Consider the following 18,703-nt stretch of genomic DNA (forward strand, 5'->3'; position numbering starts at 1 on the left):
AAAAAAAAAAGAAAAAAAAGAAGAAAAAGCTTCAATGGCAAAGCGTTGAGAGTCAGCAGCTTGTCGAATTTGGGGGCCACTTTCACATTCTGACAAATTTTCCTTTGGGCCCTGCTTTTCAGCTAATTGCAAAAATAAAATGAAATAACGGAGTTCAAATTAAAGTATTTCTCTGGAAAGAACGAATTTCGACGATCTGCAAATTTCGGGCATTCTGTCATTTATCGTCTGCAAGTGCACTCACTTCACAGCTACATACGTTGGTCATAGGGAATATAATGACGTCTGCCGGTCTCAATACGTCATTTTATAAAATAAAAAAAAAAAAAAAAACAAACAAACTGCCAAGCGAACAAAGAATAAAATCAAACTACCAGGGGCCGTATTCAAGACACGGTCTCTGCTAAACGCCTGTCTACCCTTACCAAAACCAACGCAACAGAAGGATTCGCCATATTCACCTTTGCTTCGTGGGCATTCACCCTTGGCAGATACCGGGTTTGTAGACCGGCGGGCAGGTACTTGTGTTCCTGGAGCCAGCTGCATTGCTCGGACTGAAGAGCCTAGTATAGTCGCAACCCGCTACGAACTGTGTGTAGTATGGAACTGACCAATGGCATAGTTCAGTCAACGTAGGCATTTAGTCACGTGTAACTGTCAAAAAGTTAGAACCAAGCAATGCAACTGGTTCCTAAATACCGGCTATTGCTTACCCTCGGGCAGTTTGCTTTGCCTCAGGCAGACTACCCACAGAGACACATTTACCCGCAGGCACGATGGTCTCTTGAATACTGCCCCTGGTTGGCTTCCATTTCCATGAATGTTTGCTCAGCCTGGTCAAATTCTACTTCAATCTGTTTATGTTTCAATCCATCCTGAAGAAGGAGAAGAATAAGTAGAAGAAGAAGAACGACAACAACAACAGGAACAAAAAGAGGAACAAGAACAAGAAGCAGGACAAGAGCAAGAGCAAGAACAAGAGGAACAAGAAGAAGAAGGAGAAGAAAAAGTGGAAGCAGCAGCAGAAGATGAAGAAGAAGAAGAAGAAGAAGAAGAAAATGATGATGATATCAATGATGATGAAGGAGGAGAAGAAGAAAAAGAAGAAGAAGAACAACAACAATGAAAACATAAACGAAAGCAAGAACAAGAAGAACAAGAACAAGAACAAACAGAACATGTCGAAGGGGTTATTTTTCCTCACAAAGCTCGAGCAGAAGGCTGACGTGGACTGTCCTGTTCCCCACACATCATTTGGGAATCCAACCACTCTTCACCCTGTTCAGCTTGGGGTTGATTTCGAAATCAGTCAGGCAAAACGGCGGCTTCCGGAGCTGTTCACTGGAGAGGGCGCACAGGAAAGAGCCATCTATAAGCTCGTTCGCGCACGTCGTGGCCAGATTTCTCATGCCGCAAACCTCCAGGCGGGCGCACAGCTGTTTGCAGGACATCTTGTCCAGAGGCAAGTCACATGACAGGGGTTTCTCATAGACGCCATCTGTTACTGGGTCGTATGAAACACAGGGCAAATAGTATGGAATGGCGTGGAATGTAGTGTGATGCAATATGATACGATAGGATAAGGTGCTATACGTTGCGATACGATATCATAGGATAGGATAAGATTCGATACGAAACAACGCGACACAGTTCAATAAAAGAATACGGTAAGACTAAGAAACGATATGATACATGCTCTGAGTACGATACAATTACATCATGACGTGTGTGTTTATGATACAATTCAGTGTGTGTGTGTGTGTGTGTGTTTGCTGTATCAGTTTCAGAGTTTGATATCCGATGAACTGAAAGACCGAGGTCACTTGTGCAGCATGCACTTAGCGCACGTAAAAGAACCCACAACAACAAAAGAGTTGTTCCTGGCAGCAAAATTCTGTTGAAAAATCCACTTTGATTGGAAAGCAAATGCACTTGCAGACAGAGAAAAGTGTGTGGTGCTGCAATGTAGCGAAGCACTATCCCTGTGGTGACCAGTCCGAGTTTCTCAGAGAAATATGTTGTGACAAAGAGTAATACAATACAATGCAGTACAATACACAAACATCTTGAATGCGGATGGCAGTACAACGCAACACAAGACAATACAATACAATACAATACAATACAATACAATACACAAACGTCTTGACTGTAGATGATTGTAAAGTTTTAAATCTGCGAAGAACTGACAGTGAAGTTCAGTGAGGAAGATGGGCTGATGAATGAATGAATGAATGAGAGTAAGAAGACATTTTACGTTCATTGCCATGTGAGATTAAAAAAAAAAATGTTAAAAAGAAGAAAGAGCAGGAGAGTACTTTTGGGTCCAGCTGATACTCAGTTTGCTGAAACGTTGCTGAACGTTTTTTGAAAAAGTGATATGACAAACCCGCATGCAAAAACCAACCGACACAGACAGACAGAGAGACAGACACGCGCGTCCTCATTCTGATACCTGACTCTTCGGCTCTGGGAGAAGTGACAGATCGGGGGAGCATTGGAGGTCTCGTTGGCGGCAGCGGCTGAACCTGCGCTGTCGGTTTGACAGGAGCGACGTTTTGTGGAGCCGTCACTTTCGGTTCGTCTTTCTGCTGCTGTTTGGGTTTCCAGTACACTTTTTGCTCTTCTTTGTGCTCCATTTTCAGGCCCTTCTGCTCAGGCCTTGCAGAACTGCACGTGTTCCCCGCTATCTGTTTCCGGTCTTTCTGGTCAGGTGCCGGCGTTTTATGTTCGACGACTTCCATGTAATAGTCGTTGCTATCCACAAGGTCTAGGTACTCCTGGAATATGAAATAGTAAAGAATAATTGTTAAAGAGATTATTTATGTATTTATTCATTTATTTTTGTTTTAAATGGAATAGACCTGTTTCATGTGGTGACGTGTAGGCTATACATGCACACGTGTGCAGGAGATGACATCTTTAAACAAATCCATACCTTATAAAGGCATATTTACACTCGTGTGCGTGCACATGTTGTGTTTTATGCAATACACTCATGAAGAAGCGTAGAAGGACATTGCTGATATTTTCGACGTGAACAAAATCAAAACCAGACATCCGAATGTCAGTTGTTCCGTGAACAAACCATATGTGCAGCTAAGCAGCTTCTGCCTGCTACGACTGCTACAGCTTAACACTACAGCTACTACGTAGCAGACGACATTTCACCCTCCCGACCTGCACACTAACTGACCCATGCAATGTTCAGCAACACACAGCGCACTGGGACACGCCATTAAAAATTTCAAATGAAGAGCCCATTTTGAATAAAAGTCCCAGGCAGTTTGTAAGACTACACTAAGTCTATGTATCGTTCACTGCTAAGTTGCGTTTATTGTGCTGACATATATACATTTGTAATCTAAGTCTGTGTATCATTTACTGCTAAGCTGCGTTCAATGTGCAGACTTATATTTGTAATCGTATGGTATATTTGATTTCTGCTGTAATCTTTCATAGTGTATTTGCCTAATTGGGACCCCTTCTCTATATCAAACTGTTCAAAGTTAAGTTAGGATGCACTGGACTAAGTTCAAACCCCATGACTTAACCTGGCGGATGCCACTTTGAATATAGAAGTAGGGTGTTGTTCCTAAGAATGTTGCAGTCATTTCACATTTGCTTAGCTTTCAGTTATCAGCTAAATTATCTCCCTTTACCTGATCAATAATTCTTGTTTGATGCCCAGCTAAGTCTGCTCACAAGAGTTACTTTTAATTAACCATCGCAGACGACTGATTTCAAAAGATGGGGGGAGATGTGACCAAGCGCGATATGCTTGCTCCAAAACTGCTCACACATGAGCTACATCAGACGACGCTTTTCCCAGCTGGTTAACTGGCGCACAGATTGTGTGACGCCTTCCCCGCAGTTTTGAACGCAAAAGCCACTTACGTCATTCTCTCCTTCTCGCCACACACTCGCTGTTCGACCAGTGTCACGGTACGTCATTGGCTGAGCTGGAATCTGTGTTTCTGTTCCATCGTATTTAATTAATATATCTTTTGTCGGATCAGTAAACTACAAGTATTATATACCGGCAGAATCGTCGCAATTCCATCTTTAAGTTTGTTCCATTTATGTTTGCCTGCGTTAAACTGATTTAACGCAGTTTGTAAATTTCAGCGACGAGCTCGTTAAAATTGACCCTGTTTAGGTGACTTAAAGTAAGATTATAAATTTATCTTAAATGATCAACACTTCATTCATTATAAAGTAGGTGTTAAGCTCTTTCTTTTGCAACTTATCCGACGTAAATCGGTTCAGGGATCATTTAGAAATCTGTCACTGAACACCTTGTCAGAAACACAGTTGTTGTTGGATTTGGCATGATTAGTGCCGATCTGCTTTGCAGCACACGTGACTGTCTTTGTAGTCCACTTAACCTGCATAAATTGGCACAGTGAGTGATGAGTGGTCATTTCATACCTGGTCAGTCATCTGATCAGAGCTGCTCTCTCTCTCTCTCTCTCTCTCTCTCTCTTGCTGTGTCGTGGACAGTGTGAGTGTGTGGTGTGTGTGTTCTCACACTAGACTAGTGTGTAGAATGTGGTGATTTGTAAATTGTATTGTTCGACACAGTACTTGTGTCCATATGAGTATGTTCAGTTATTGCTTTGTTCAGTTATTGCTTTGACATGTTAGTCACAGCTCGGCTATGATTGATCTAAATAATTGTCATGTCGTCATATGCTTGGAGCAGTGTTCCATTTGAGTCTTCTTAACGTCACAGTCAATGACGTCCCGGGACACAGGTAGTTTGTTCCAGAATGTTCTAGTGAGTGCATAAAGTTCATTCACCACTTAATGGTTAAGCCATGATGGTTCTTCACTTACTATCTGGTCTATCAGTTTGCCAGTATAATATCAAAGCCACTGATTCTATTATCTTGTTTATAATTCATGTATTATTTTACATGCTGATATCAGTTGTACTGCTACATTGTGCTCAGTACTCTAAGATGTGTGTAGTATTCTGTTGTGGTGATTACAAGATAGTGTTTGATTAATATCAGTTATTGGTTAAAACCACCTGATATGTATCAGTCTGTTAATTGTAATTTAGTTATCATGCTCTCTCCTATACGGCTTACTCCAGCATAGTGCTACATGATAAACTGATTCATTTGAGTCACTTTGACACAGTATAAGCTTTACCTAATCTACACTGTCAATGTACTTTAACTAAATCAGCATAGCTTCAATCACTTCAACTGCACTATTTAAATGTATTAGAAATATCATTTGATGTCAGTGTTTGGTCTTCACACGTATGCATTATCAAGTGGTTGTCTTTCCATGTAATATGTATACATGTGCTTTATTATTCACTTGTGCCGACATGTTGTGCTAATGACATTTGTTTATGTCATTCCAGGCACTGTCTTCTCTTTCTTGTCTTCTTCTTAGTCTTCTCTTTTTATATTTTCTGTTTTTCTCCTTTAGTTTTTTTTTCTTATGTTCTTATTACTATTGTACATAAAACAATAGAAAACCCCATTTGTGACTGGCCTCTATATGTTCCTGGCCTGTGCACGGGAATTCTCGTCTATCCTTTAATACATTCAATCATCATTTAGTTTAGTTCTTTTGTACCGTCCGTACCCTATCAGAACCACTTGGTACACGGCTACATATATATACACAAAAAGTAGTATACAATATATTTTGCAGATCCTTGATAACATTTGTTGGTGGATCTGGCAGATTCAAAATCAAGTATGTAAATTTTTACAATAAAATTATCAAAGTCTTTAAAACTGTTATTTTGCCAAGTGGTGTCAACTGATGTTTATTCCATTTGAGCAGTAATCTGCGAAACAAATTGTATTTTTCCTTCAAAAATTATATCCACCATTCTTTCAATGTCAGTACAAAACAAAATGCCAAGAACCTTAAAAATTCTTGGATTCCAACAAAACTTTTCATCACGTAAATAACGTACATCAAAGTTTTTCATACTTCCAATCAACACTACATCGGTTTTTTCAATGCCGAATGGTCAAATGATGTCTGCATTGGGCATGCTTTTGCTCACTTACTCATCAAAATGCTGTACGAATCGAATTCCCATTAAGCTCACGTGTTCTTCTGCACTGAAACCAGGTTTGAACCGGTTTCCCGGCTTGAAGACTGCACGTTACAGTACGTGGCTTTGATCTGTCACTCGACGACCATGTGCGCCGTTGTATATCTACATTCTGAAATCATCGTCTCAGACAGTGATGACAGAAGCCTTGAGAACTTCGACCAGCCGCAAAATACATTACTCTGTGGTCATGGTCGACCCGAGCCGAACAGTGTCATTGATCACCAACGGGCGAAGTCAGGTACACGTGCCAGTGAAATATATTCGTGAACATAAAAAGTTTGAATGGGCCCCTGATGACTATCAGCTATTTATATGATAATACCAATGGCCTTCCTGACAATCTTCTTCTGCGGGCAATGTGTCACTGCTATTCTGTCATGCAAGACTGTTGCAGTATCAAGGGAGAGAATACCTCGTCGCTTTCCTCTGCCTTTTGCTCTGCACGTTCCGACGGAAACAGTATCTCTGGTTCGCCTGTGGTCAACAGAACAGATGGGATAGATGTATGTACAGTATAGTAACCAATCAATCAATCAACAAATAAATAAATGTATAAAGAAATACATCTGTCAAAATGACAGATAAAAAGCTAAACAAATAAAGAAACAAACGGTGATTACCGGACTGATCAAAAAGCAGCCCTCTATCCCAAGGTGGGTTTTTTTTTTGTTTGTTTTTTTGGTGTTTTTTTTACTCATATCATCCCAGGCGATCACACAGGACCATATCAGGGCTCAAAAAAAAGTTTTGTTTACAGAATCATAAAAATAATACAACTACAGTCCAAAACAACCGCGTCCAAGCACAAAGAAACAAACAATCATTTGGCCAAGAATCGCCCAGTTACAATTGCATCACACAGTCCAGAGGCATTTCTTTACAACCCAGCACAAAAAAAGAGAAAAAATAAGTCCAATTATCAAGGCTTTGAAAGGATGGACACGCGCACACACACACACACACACACACACACACACACACACACACAAAAGAACCGAACAGATCGACAGGGCAGAGAACATAATAAATTACAGAAAGAGATGATAGCCCAACTGAAAAGGCAAAAACGAAAAACACAAATACAAAGAAAGCTATTGCAACGATGAGTATTTTCATACAGAATTGTTTGTTGTTGTTGTTTTTTGCGGGAGGGGAAGGGGGGGGCGAAAATTTCAGGCACTAACATTGTTCTGAAGGTGTGAAATACCATTGTGTGCACTGGTCACCGAGTCCGCACAGGAAGCGAGAGTCAACGCGTACGGGATGGAACCCCACACTGGCCACTTTTCTCCTCCACCAGACCTTAATTGATGGTCTGGATGCTAGTCATTTGGATGAGACGATAAAATCAGTTCCCCTGTGTACCGTGTATAGAATGCACTTTGGGTATGTAAAAGAACCCACGGGAACAAAAGAGGTGTCCTTGGCACAATTTCGCAGTGTGTGTGTGTGTGCGTGTAAATGTGTGTCAGATTCCTGACTGAATGACACAAACAACTGATGGCCGCCTAAAGGCAGCTGTCAGTCGGCTCTACCCTGGTCTGGAGCCTGTTGTGTAAATGACTCCGTGTCAATGAAGCGCTTTGAGTTTGGTCTTTGACCGAGGATAGGCGCTGTATATCAATACCAATTAATCAATCAATTAATCAATCAGCATAACCCGAAAGAGCGCAATGGCAAACCCCATGAGAGGGACGACAGTGGGGTGTTGGGAGGGGGTGGATTCAACTATGCAGGTAAATTAATGGAAAGAAAGTGATTGACATTGGTATTTGTATTTCTCTCTCTTTTTTTTTTTTTTGTTGTTGTTGTTGTTGTTGTTGTTGTCACAACAGATTTCTCTGTGTAAGATTCGGGCTGCTCTCCCCAGGGAGAGCGCGTCGCTACACTGAGAGCGCCACCCTTTTTTTTTCTCCCTGCCTGCAGTTTTATTTGTTTTTCCTATCGAAGTGGGTGTTTCTACAGAATTTTGACAGAGACAACCCTTTGGTTGCCGTGGGTTCTTTTACGTGCGCTAAGTGCATGCTGCACACGGGACCTCGTTTTATCGTCTCATCCGAATGACTAGCGTCCAGACCACCAATCAAGGTCTAGTGGAGGGGGAGAAAATATTGGCGACTGGGCCGTGATTCGAACCAGCGAGCTCAGATTCTCTCGCTTCCTATGCGGACGCATTACCTCTAGGCCATCACTCTACGTGGAACGAACTATAACCAGGAGACACCAAGGAAGGATCGGTTAGCCGCCAGGTTTCTGATCCGATGATCAACAGTGAACAGGGTTCCAGGAGCCAGTTGCATTGCTTGGTTCTAACTTTTTGACAGTTACACGTGACTAAATGCCTACGTTGACCGAACTACGCCATTGGTCAGTTCCACACTACACACAGTTAGTTGCGGGTTACGACCATACTAGGCTCTTCCGTCCGAGCAATGCAATTGGCTCCAGGCCCTGTAACGGCATGGTGTTTGTGCCCTTGGGAGAAAGGCACTAGACTCCGATCTTCCTCACTCTACCCAAGCGTGAACGGGAACCCGACTTCTTATCCGGAAGGTTGAGACGGCAGAAGAAGAATGGGCCTCACCCCGGACACAGTGGGTATGGATGTGTTCACTGTCCCTATTGCTGCAAAAGGCTGCGAGCCCCTTTAACTTTCTTTCAACCACGTATTAACCAACCTGCAGCCACTACGCGGGCTCTACTGGTTGGAGGGGGAGACTTGTTCAACCTCGGGGGAAGACGTGGTGGTGGAGTAAGTTGCTGCCCGTCCACTGGTGCTCTTATACCTGCGAGTAAACTTGGGGTTGGTGTAACAGTACTTTATTGTGCAAAGACAATGGACTTGACAGGGAAACAAGAAAGTCTAAAGTCCCGTCAATGCGCACAATATATGCAAACGCTAAATAAGCGAGAAAGGGACAGAGACTGAGAGATAGTGTGTGTGTGTGTGTGTGTGTGTGTGTGTGTGTGTGTGTGTGTGTGAATAGAATAGAATAGATTATATTTTATTGTCATGAAACCTTAAGGTTTATAAGACACAAGTGCAATGGTAAATAAATGAATGAATGAATGAAAAATACACAATTAATTCATCAATTAATGCAATAAATTGCAACAACATTCATAAACAAATTTTCCTAATCTTGTTTGTATACATTCATCATCTGTTAGCATCACCTTACTGGGAATATTTCCTGTGTTATTCGAATTTTGAATATCTTTTAAAAATTGTTTCCTTCAGGTTTTATATTTAATACAATGATCAGTAAGATGGATTTCGTCTTCCAGTATGTTACACTTGCTGCACAATCTGTCTTCTTGTGGAATATTCAAATATCTACCCTTCTCAAGTCTTAGGTCATGCACGCCTATTCTGAGTTTTGTTAAACCTTGTCTGTGTTTTGTATCTGATATATTTAAAAGATAGGTTTCAGTTTTGTACTCTGCTACAATCGTATTGTAAAATTTTGGCTTTAATCGTTTTTTCTCTTTTGATATATTCATTTTCTAATTTTTTATGTTCCATGTATTTCAGTCTATGTATGAATGTGAATTGGTTTTTCCAAATGTGATCAAGGCCTATAATTTCGAGTATCTTTCTGACAAATATCAACCATGGGGAAGATGTATTTTCTTATTGGTACGTGGACTTATATATATTATTTGTTGATGAGGGAAGTTTCTGGTAATTGAAGTATGTGAATCCAATATGTAATATGTGTCAAATCTGTCTTGCTGAGGATGGGGGTGATTTCATTGATGTTGGCATAGTCGTCGTCATCTGTTAACAGCGTTTAGACACAAAGTTAAGAATCAAGTGTGAGTTTCCCGTGACACCGTAACGGACAAAACAAGTGCATTTGCAAGTGTGTGTGTGTGTGTGTGTGTGTGTGTGTGTGTGTGTGTGTGTGCGCGCGCGCGCGTTGGCTAATTGTCTAATTTTGTTTCGCCGCACCAGTTATAATTCTCTTTATGTGATAATAAAGTTATTCTCATTTGTTATCTTAGCAGTAGCGGTAGAAGTAGCAGCAACAACAACAAAACAAACGCAGCAGCATTAATGGTTGAAGTCGTAGTAGTAGCAGCAGGATCAGTAGAAGTAGAAGAAGTATCATCAAAAGCCTTGCAGTGCTAATCGTATTAACATCAGCAGTAGCAGCAGCAGTAACAGTTGAGGTATTAACAATAGCACCAGCAACAGCAGTAGTAGCAGTAGCAGCTGTAGGTGTAGTAGTGGTACAAGTAGCACAAGCAGCAGCAGCAGGAGCAGCAGCAGCAGTAGTAGGCATCATCAAAATCTCATAACCACCATCTTTTCTGGCGCCCTCCTCGGACACCGTCCTGGCGGGGAGAGGGGGAGGGGTCCGGCGGGAAGTCTGGTCGTCGAGGGACGACGATTTCTGCGTGGGGGGTTTAGGAGGAACACATGGAGGTGTTTTCGTCTGAGACACTGGAGCTGGAGTTGCTGTCAAAGCTGTCTTGCTGAGGACGAGGGTGATTTCATTGATTTTCTCATAGTCGTCGTCATCTGTTAACAGCGTTCAGGCACAAAGTTAAGGGATCATGTGTGAGTTTCCCGTGATACCGTAACGGACAAAACAAGTGCATTTGCACGTGTATGTGTGTGTGCGCGCGCGCGTTCTGGCTGATTGTCTACTTTTGTTTTGCAGCACTAGTTACAATTCTGTTTATGTGATAATAAAATTATTCTCATTTGTTATCTTAGTAGTAGCAGTAAAGTAGCAGCAACAACAACAAAACAAACGCAGCAGCATTAATGGTTGAAGTCGTAGTAGTAGCAGCAGGAGCAGTAGTAGTAGAAGAAGTATCATCAAAAGTTGCAGTGCTAATCGTGATAACATCAGCAGTAGCAGCAGCAGTAAGAGTTGAGGTATTAACAATAGCACCAGCAACAAAAGTAGTAGCAGTAGCAATTGTAGGTGTAGTAGTGGTACAAGTAGCACAAGCAGCAGCAGGAGCAGCAGCTGTGGCAGTCATCACCAAAATCTCATAGCCACCATCTTTTCTGGCGCCCCCCTCGGACACCGTCCTGGCGGGGAGAGGGGGAGGGGTCCGGCGGGAAGTCTGGTCGTCGAGGGACGACGATTTCTGCGTGGGGGGTTTAGGAGGAACACGTCGAGGTGTTTTCGTCTGAGATACCGGAGCTGGAGTTGGTGTCAAAGCGGTTTTGCTGAGGACGGGGGTGATCTCATAGATGGTGTCATAGTCGTCGTCATCTGTTAACAGCGTTCAGGCACAAAGTTAAGGGATCATGTGTGAGTTTCCCGTGATACCGTAACAGACAAAGTGCATTTGCAACCGAAAGCATGGCTGATCAAAATTACTACTGGGTTCAAAAATACATGTCGCTGATTGAATGCACGAAACTTTATTCAAATCAAATATATATGCAACAAAAACTTGGCTGACCAAATGTATCTGCCCTGGTTATGAATTTTCTCAGTCATAATTTAAGTTGCTGCAATCTGGAAATGGATGGTCAAAAGTATCTGCCATTAAAACCTGGCCAATCAGAAAGATTTTCAAAGAAAAAACGGGCCAGTCAAATGTAATTCCAACAGGAACTTTAACCATCAATTGCATTTGTAATTTTGAATGGAAAACTTGGCCAGTCAAAAGTAATTCCAGTTTCAGTGTTAGTTTCAGTAGCTCAAGGAGGCATCACTGCGTTCGGATAAATCCATGTACGCTACACCACATCTGCCAAGCAGATGCCTGACCAGCAGCGTAACCCAACGCGCTTTGTCAGGCCTTGAGGAAAAATATATATATATAAAAACTAAATAAAATAAAATAAAATAATTCCAATAGAAACTTAAGTGATCAATTGTATTTGCAATAGACACTAAGCCAAACAAAAGTATTTGCAAAGGAAATCTGGCCAGACAAGTGTGTCTACAACCAAAGTTAAGCCAGTCAAATACATTTGATAATAACACTTGACCAATCAAGTGTACCTACAAAGATAACGTGTCCAGTAAAATCTCTGCAATGAAAGCATGGGTAGTCAAATATCTAACGCAACGAAACCTTTTCCAATCAAATACATGAGTAAAAAAACAAAACAAAAAAACAAAAACAAAAAAAACACTCAGCCAATTATATTTATCCACAAAGAAAACCTGACCAGTCAGAATTATCTGCATGACAATCTTTTGCGTCTGTGTCTGTCCTCATAAGAGTAGTGTGCATAACTATGTATTATGCCCATGGGGGACCCGCGTTCGCAATATTCCTCACTCACCCAAGGTTTCCAGCAGCTGCTGCTGTTGTTGTTTCCCCTTCCAGTTGCAGTTGGGGAAATGAGCGGTGAGGAAGTTCTGGTACAACATTCCTTCAGGGTCTAGGCACACGCGGACGGGCACCCGAGGCAGGCGCTCAAAGGGCAAGGTCATTAGGGACCGGTACGTGGCGTCCTCGTCCGTCCTCCTGTCCGCTTCCGTCTCCGTCTGTGTGTGGACAGGCAGGTGGTTGATTGATTGATTCATTCACTCACTGATATGGATACTTGTATGGCAGCTATCCTCAGTAAGAGACCAAGTTATTAGTGCTTTACAAACACGGAGTCATTTACAGAATATGCATACCTGGATAGAACTAAGAGCTTTCTTTCAACGCTCATCTTTCGTTTACTGTGTCATTCAGTTTCGTTTCATTCACCCCCGCGCGCGCGCACACACACACACACACACACACACACACACACACACACACTGCACACACACACACACACACACACACATGTATAATTAATGGATATACAGAAAAATACAAAACTGAATAATTTTTTAAATAAACATCTAAGGCTTGTTTTCTTGCTGGTCTTAGTGTGCTACCATACATGAGCAAAGTATGAAAATATGTACAATATGCAAGCGCCTATGGAACGGAACGGAAGTGATGACGAACCGTCAGTACAAACATTGTGTATGTGTTGGGAGGGGGTGTGTGTGGGATGTGTGTGTGTGTGTGTGGGTGGGGGGGGGGTCTTTAGGAAGAGAAGAATCAAAATAATATCTGACAGTGTCGTGTAAAGTGATTATTATCAATGTGTATTTATTATGATTACCTGGTTGTTTTATGTGCCCTTCCTTGTCTTTAGTTTCTACAGTTATGCATGCGTGTGAATGACTGGTGCGAAAGCGCTTTGATTTGTCTCTGCACAAGATTCAGCGCTATATAAATACCATTGTTATTATTATTATTATTATTGTGACCAAGCGCGCTATGCTTGCTCCAAAACTGCTCACACACAAGCTACAGCAGGCGACGTTTTCCATCCTTACCAGCGCCCAGAATTGTGTGATGTCACTCCGCTTACATCATTTTGTTCTGGCCAGACCACCTGCTCACAGCTCGACCAGTGTCGCGTCGCAGTACGCTATTGGCTGAGCTGGAATATGTGTTTCTGCTCCAAAGTATTTAATTAATAGCTCTTTTGTCAGCTCTTTTGTCAGATCAGTAAACTACAAGTATTATATACGGGCAGAATCATCGCAATTCCATCTTTAAGTCTATTCCATTTGTGTTTGCCTACGTTAAACTGATTTAACTCTTTTGTCAGCTCTTTTGTCAGATCAGTAAACTACAAGTATTATATACGGGCAGAATCATCGCAATTCCATCTTTAAGTCTATTCCATTTGTGTTTGCCTACGTTAAACTGATTTAACGCAGTTTGTAATTTTCAGCGACGAGCTTGTTAAAACTGACCCTGCTCAGGTTACTTAAATTAAGATTATAAATTCATCTTAAATAATCAACACTTCATTTTATACTCATTATAAAGTAGGTGTTGAGCTCTTTCTTTTGCAACTTATCCGACGTAAATCGGTTCAGGTATCATTTAGAAATCTGTCACTGAACACCTTGAAACAAGCACAGTTCTCATTGGATTTGGGCTGATTAGTGACGATCTGCTCGCAGCACACGTGACTGCCTTTGCGGTCCGCTGAACTTGCATAAATTGGCACAGTGAGTGATGAGTGGTCATTTCATACCTGGTCAGTCATCTGACCAGAGCCTGCTCTCTCTTTCTCTTGCTGTGTCGCGAGCAGTGTGTTGTGTCGTGTGTGTCCCCACAACGGCTGACACCTCGCTACGTATCGCTACGTATCGCTGTAAGTACTAGTGTGTAGATTGTGTTGATTTGTAAATTGTATTATTAGACACAGTACTTGTGTTCATATGAGTTTGTTCAGTTATTGCTTTGTTTAGTTAATTCTCTGTTCAGTTATTGCTTTGACATGTTAGTCACAACTCGGCTATGATTGATCTAAATAATTACCATGTCGTCATATGCCTGGAGCAGTGTTCCATTTGACTCTTCATAACGTCACAGTCAGTGACGTCTCTGGACCCTAATAGTTTGTTCCAGAATGTTCTAGGGAGTGCGTAAAGTTCATTCACCACTTAATGGTTAAGCCATGATGGTTCTTCACTTACTATCTGGTCTATCAGTTTGCCAGTATTATATCTAAGCCACTGATTCTCCATTTTGTTTATTATTCAGGTATTGTCTTACATGCTGATATCAGTTGTACTGCTACAGTGTGCTCAGTACTCTAAGAGGTGTGTAGTATTCTGTTGAGGTGATTACAAGATAGTGTTTGATTAATATCAGTTATTGGTTAAAACCACCTGATATGTATCAGTCTGTTCATTGTAATTTAGTTGTCATGCTCTCTCCTATACAGCTTACTCCAGTATAGTGCAACATGATAAACTGATTCATTTGAGTCACTTTGACACAGTATAAGCTTTACCTAATCTGTACTGTCAGTGTACCTTCACTAAGTCAGCATCGCTTCAATCACTTTAACTGCGCTATTTAAATGTATTAGAAATGTCATTTGGTGTCAGCGTTTGGTCTTCACACATATGCATTATGTTGTTGCGTATCCCAAACCCGAGTGATAGTCTTTCCATGTAATATGTATACATGTGCTTTACTATTCACTTGTGTCGAAATGTTGTGCTGATGTCATTTGTTTGTGTCATTCCAGGCACTGTCTTCTTCTTAGTCTTCTCATTATTACTTCTTCTCAGTCTTCTGTTCTTAGTTTTCTCTTTTTATGTTCTTATGACTATTGTAAATAAAACAATAGAAAAACCCATTTGTGACTGGCCTCTATATGTTCCTGGCCTGTGCGTGGGAATTCTTCTTTTCTATCCTTTAATACATTCAATCATCATATTTAGTTAAGTCTTTTGTGCCGTACCTTTGAATAACCACTCGGTACGCGCTACATTATTGTTATCATTATCATTACTATCATTATCATTATTATCACACAATGCCTGGCGGTGTCATGGAAGACTCCAATCCCACACCATTCCGTTCAAACAAGTTCTTTAAAAAGAACTAGATAATAATAATATAAAAAAACACACACGTGATATCATATTTCTGTAGGTTTGTTGTTGTTGTAGTATCTTTTATTCACGATGTTGTAGACGTTTGTATTCAAGATGGCCGGCTCGGCAGTCAGACAGACGCTTGTGGAGGTGCTGTCTTGTGGTGTGGATCCGCCAGTCACACATAGATACCTCTGTCCAGAACACCTGTCCCCTTCTTCTCTGCGGTCCATAGTCTTTTCTTTAGTTTTCTGTTCATGTTTTTGTTTGTTTGTTTGTTTGTTTTTTCCATGTTGTCTTTCATCCCTCTCATTCAGAGTTCTGTGTGGAGTGCAAGTCAAGTGGAGTGGACTGGAGTGGTGAAAGTGCTTTGAGTTGTCTCTGGACAAGATTATGCATAAGAACCTTTGTTATTATTATTATCATTAATATTATCATTATCGTTGTTGTTGTTGTTGTTACCATCCTCATCGTTATCGTCAAAATCATCATCATCATCATTATCATTATCATCTCGGCAGTATTGGGCGCCGCACTGTTGCGACGCTCTCTCGACAGCAGTCTGAATTTCACATTGAGAAATCTGTTGTGACAAAAGGTAGTACCATGCAGTCCAATACAATGCAATTGTTATTACTGCTAGGCTACTACTACTATATTACTACTACTACTGTTACTACTGTTGCTGCTGCTGCTGCTGCTGCTGCAATTACTACTATACTGTTATCTTACACGCTTGCCGCACCAACGGATGTTCACGGCAAGTGGCGGAGATAACCTCTTCATATCATTACTGTCTTCATTCTTGTTTCACTTCTGTTTCCGCGTGTCACTAAGTTCATATGATGCTGAATTTGTGTTGCCGCGGGGTTTCTTTACATGCGGAAAGCATCTAAACCCGGACATCTCTAAAGGTCTACAATACCAAGAACAGGCAGGCTCTCAAGGCCTGATCAGCTGGTTGGATTTTTGCGAAGGTTCAGGCGTCTGCTGGCCTTTTTTCTTTTCTTTCTTTCTTTTTTCCCTCCAACAAATGTGGTGTACAGTTTATATGGATAAGTAAGACAGCCGAGACGATGGTCGGAAAAGTTTCCCATTCCAAAGAACAGAGAGGGGGCAGTCTCAGGGACAGACAGTCATGATCTTTCATACAGTTTGATACATCTCACACCCCACTAACAGTTGACAATCTTGGGTCAGTGGGCTGAGGAAAAGTGTGGGTTTTTTTTTTCTCTCGGAAATATCGTGACATGAGTGGTTGTTTTCACGGGCGACAGTTTGGAAGGGATGCGTTGTATTCTGTTTTGTTGGGGAACTTAATTACTGTGTGAAACTCCCTCCCTCCCTCTCTCTCTCTCTCTCTGTCTGTCTGTGTGTGTCAGTGTTTCTGTGTGCCTGTGTCTGTGTGTTCAAATGAGTGTGTGAGTGTGCAAATGAGTGAGTGCGTATGTGTGGAGTTGAGTGTGTGTGTGTGTGTGTGCGCGCGTGTGCGTGCGTGCGTGCGTGTGTGTGTGTGTGCGTGTGTGTGTGTGTGTGTGTGTGTGTGTGTGTGTGTGTGTTTTCCGCAAATACCATGAGTGGTTGCTTTCACGGGAAACATTTTGGATGCGTTGACTGTTGTGTTGTGGAACGCTTCAATTGCGACATATTTCATGTGCGCACATCTGCCAGGCATACTGCCACACACGTACATACGCACAGGAGCGCGCACACACACACACACACACACACACACACACACGCACACGCACGCACGCACGTACACACCACCTTCCAACTCCTCACCCCACCCCACCCGATACACACACACCCCCACCACCTTCCACACCTTAACTCCTCCCTCCCCTTCCACCCACCCACCCACACCTACACAACCACCCACACACTGACCATGAAGTGAGCCAGCACCAAAGTCCGCCCCTTGGCCACGATCTTGCCCTCCAGGGCCATGAGGTCTCCCAGTGAGAAGGCCTCGATCTCTGTGCGTCCCCTGTAGCCGTCCTCTAGCTTCACTATCACGGGCTTCTTCAGGTCCCGAACCACGTCCGTGAAGGAACAGGGATCGCTCCACTCGTGCTCCACCGCTGCTGCCTCCTTGGGCATCTGCTGCTGCCCCTCATCTCGCCGCTTGCTGGCCATGAGAGCTGGTCGACGTCTCGGGTGAAGTCTGCGTCTGAAATATGTGGGAGACGAACATTTATCTTTGCACCTGGGAGGAGTTGTATTGTACTGTGTTGCATTGTATTGTGAGTATCGTATCGTATCGCATTACTGTTTCGCAGCACATGTCTCTGTGTGAAATACCGGCTGCACCGCACCACAAGTGGGGCTCACCGCGCTTTACAATAAAATGTACAGATTCAAAACTACGTGATTAAAAAATATGAACAAAAAATAAAATAAAATAAATAGACAAATAGACATATTCTCACATCACACTGGCTAAAATTTACATACTTCAAACTACGTGACATGAAAATAGGTAAATCATCACAGGCAGTATCACAGCCTCACATCACATTGGCCCAAATCACAGCAAGATAAAAACTTATCACATTCACCCTAGACAAAACATGCACCAAGGAACCAGGCCTTACAGTACCACATCAAAAATCATCACAGATGCACAAATCAACTCTAAGAGCACGCTCTGCGATCAAATCACAACAAGCATGTACAGATGGAAAAGTTCTACTTAGAACAAATGGGGGTCATTGGGTAGAGAATACAGATGGGGGTCATTGGGTGGAGAATACAGATGGGGGTCATGTGATTGGGTGGAGAATACAGATGGGGGTCATTGGGTGGAGAATACAGATGGGGATTATTGGGTAGATAATACAAATGGGGGTCACTGGGTGGAGAATACAGATGGGGGTCATTGGGTGGAGAATGCAGATGGGGGTCATTGGTAGAGAATACAGATGGGTGTCATTGGGTGGAGAATATATATGGAGGTCAGTGGGTGGAGAATACAGATGGGGGTCATTGGGTGGAGAATACAGATGGGGGTCATTGGGTGGAGAATACAGATAGGGGTCGTTGGGTGGAGAATACAGATGGGGGTCATTGGGTGGAGAATACAGATAGGGGTCGTTGGGTGGAGAATACAGATGGGGGTCATTGGGTGGAGAATACAGATGGGTGTCATGTCATTGGGTGGAGAATACAGATGGGGGCCATTGGTTGGAGAATACAGATGGGGGTCATTGGGTGATGAATACAGATGGGT

The 18,703-nt window shown here is 42.3% G+C and overlaps 1 protein-coding gene across 8 annotated transcripts in view; it reads right to left on the reverse strand.

The window, feature by feature from the left end:
* Window positions 1-319: 319 nt before the first annotated feature.
* The window catches only part of LOC143280032 (uncharacterized), a 24,944-nt gene continuing 6,560 nt past the window's right edge, over window positions 320-18,703 (reverse strand). For 5 of the 8 annotated variants that reach the window (XM_076584495.1, XM_076584496.1, XM_076584498.1 and 2 more), the window contains 8 exons: window positions 17,362-17,644; window positions 12,360-12,564; window positions 11,113-11,331; window positions 10,404-10,622; window positions 8,773-8,880; window positions 6,507-6,568; window positions 2,456-2,780; window positions 320-1,504 (listed from right to left, as the gene is read on the reverse strand). In XM_076584495.1, the coding sequence (XP_076440610.1) occupies window positions 1,251-1,504; window positions 2,456-2,780; window positions 6,507-6,568; window positions 8,773-8,880; window positions 10,404-10,622; window positions 11,113-11,331; window positions 12,360-12,564; window positions 17,362-17,610 (1,641 nt within the window). In that variant the 5' untranslated portion in view covers window positions 17,611-17,644 and the 3' untranslated portion in view covers window positions 320-1,250. The remainder of the gene's footprint in view (window positions 1,505-2,455; window positions 2,781-6,506; window positions 6,569-8,772; window positions 8,881-10,403; window positions 10,623-11,112; window positions 11,332-12,359; window positions 12,565-17,361; window positions 17,645-18,703) is intronic. The other 3 variants (XM_076584500.1, XM_076584501.1, XM_076584502.1) reach the window with 3 other exon arrangements.

This window comes from Babylonia areolata, chromosome 3, assembly GCF_041734735.1.
Source record: "Babylonia areolata isolate BAREFJ2019XMU chromosome 3, ASM4173473v1, whole genome shotgun sequence".
Lineage (NCBI taxonomy): Eukaryota > Metazoa > Mollusca > Gastropoda > Neogastropoda > Buccinidae > Babylonia > Babylonia areolata.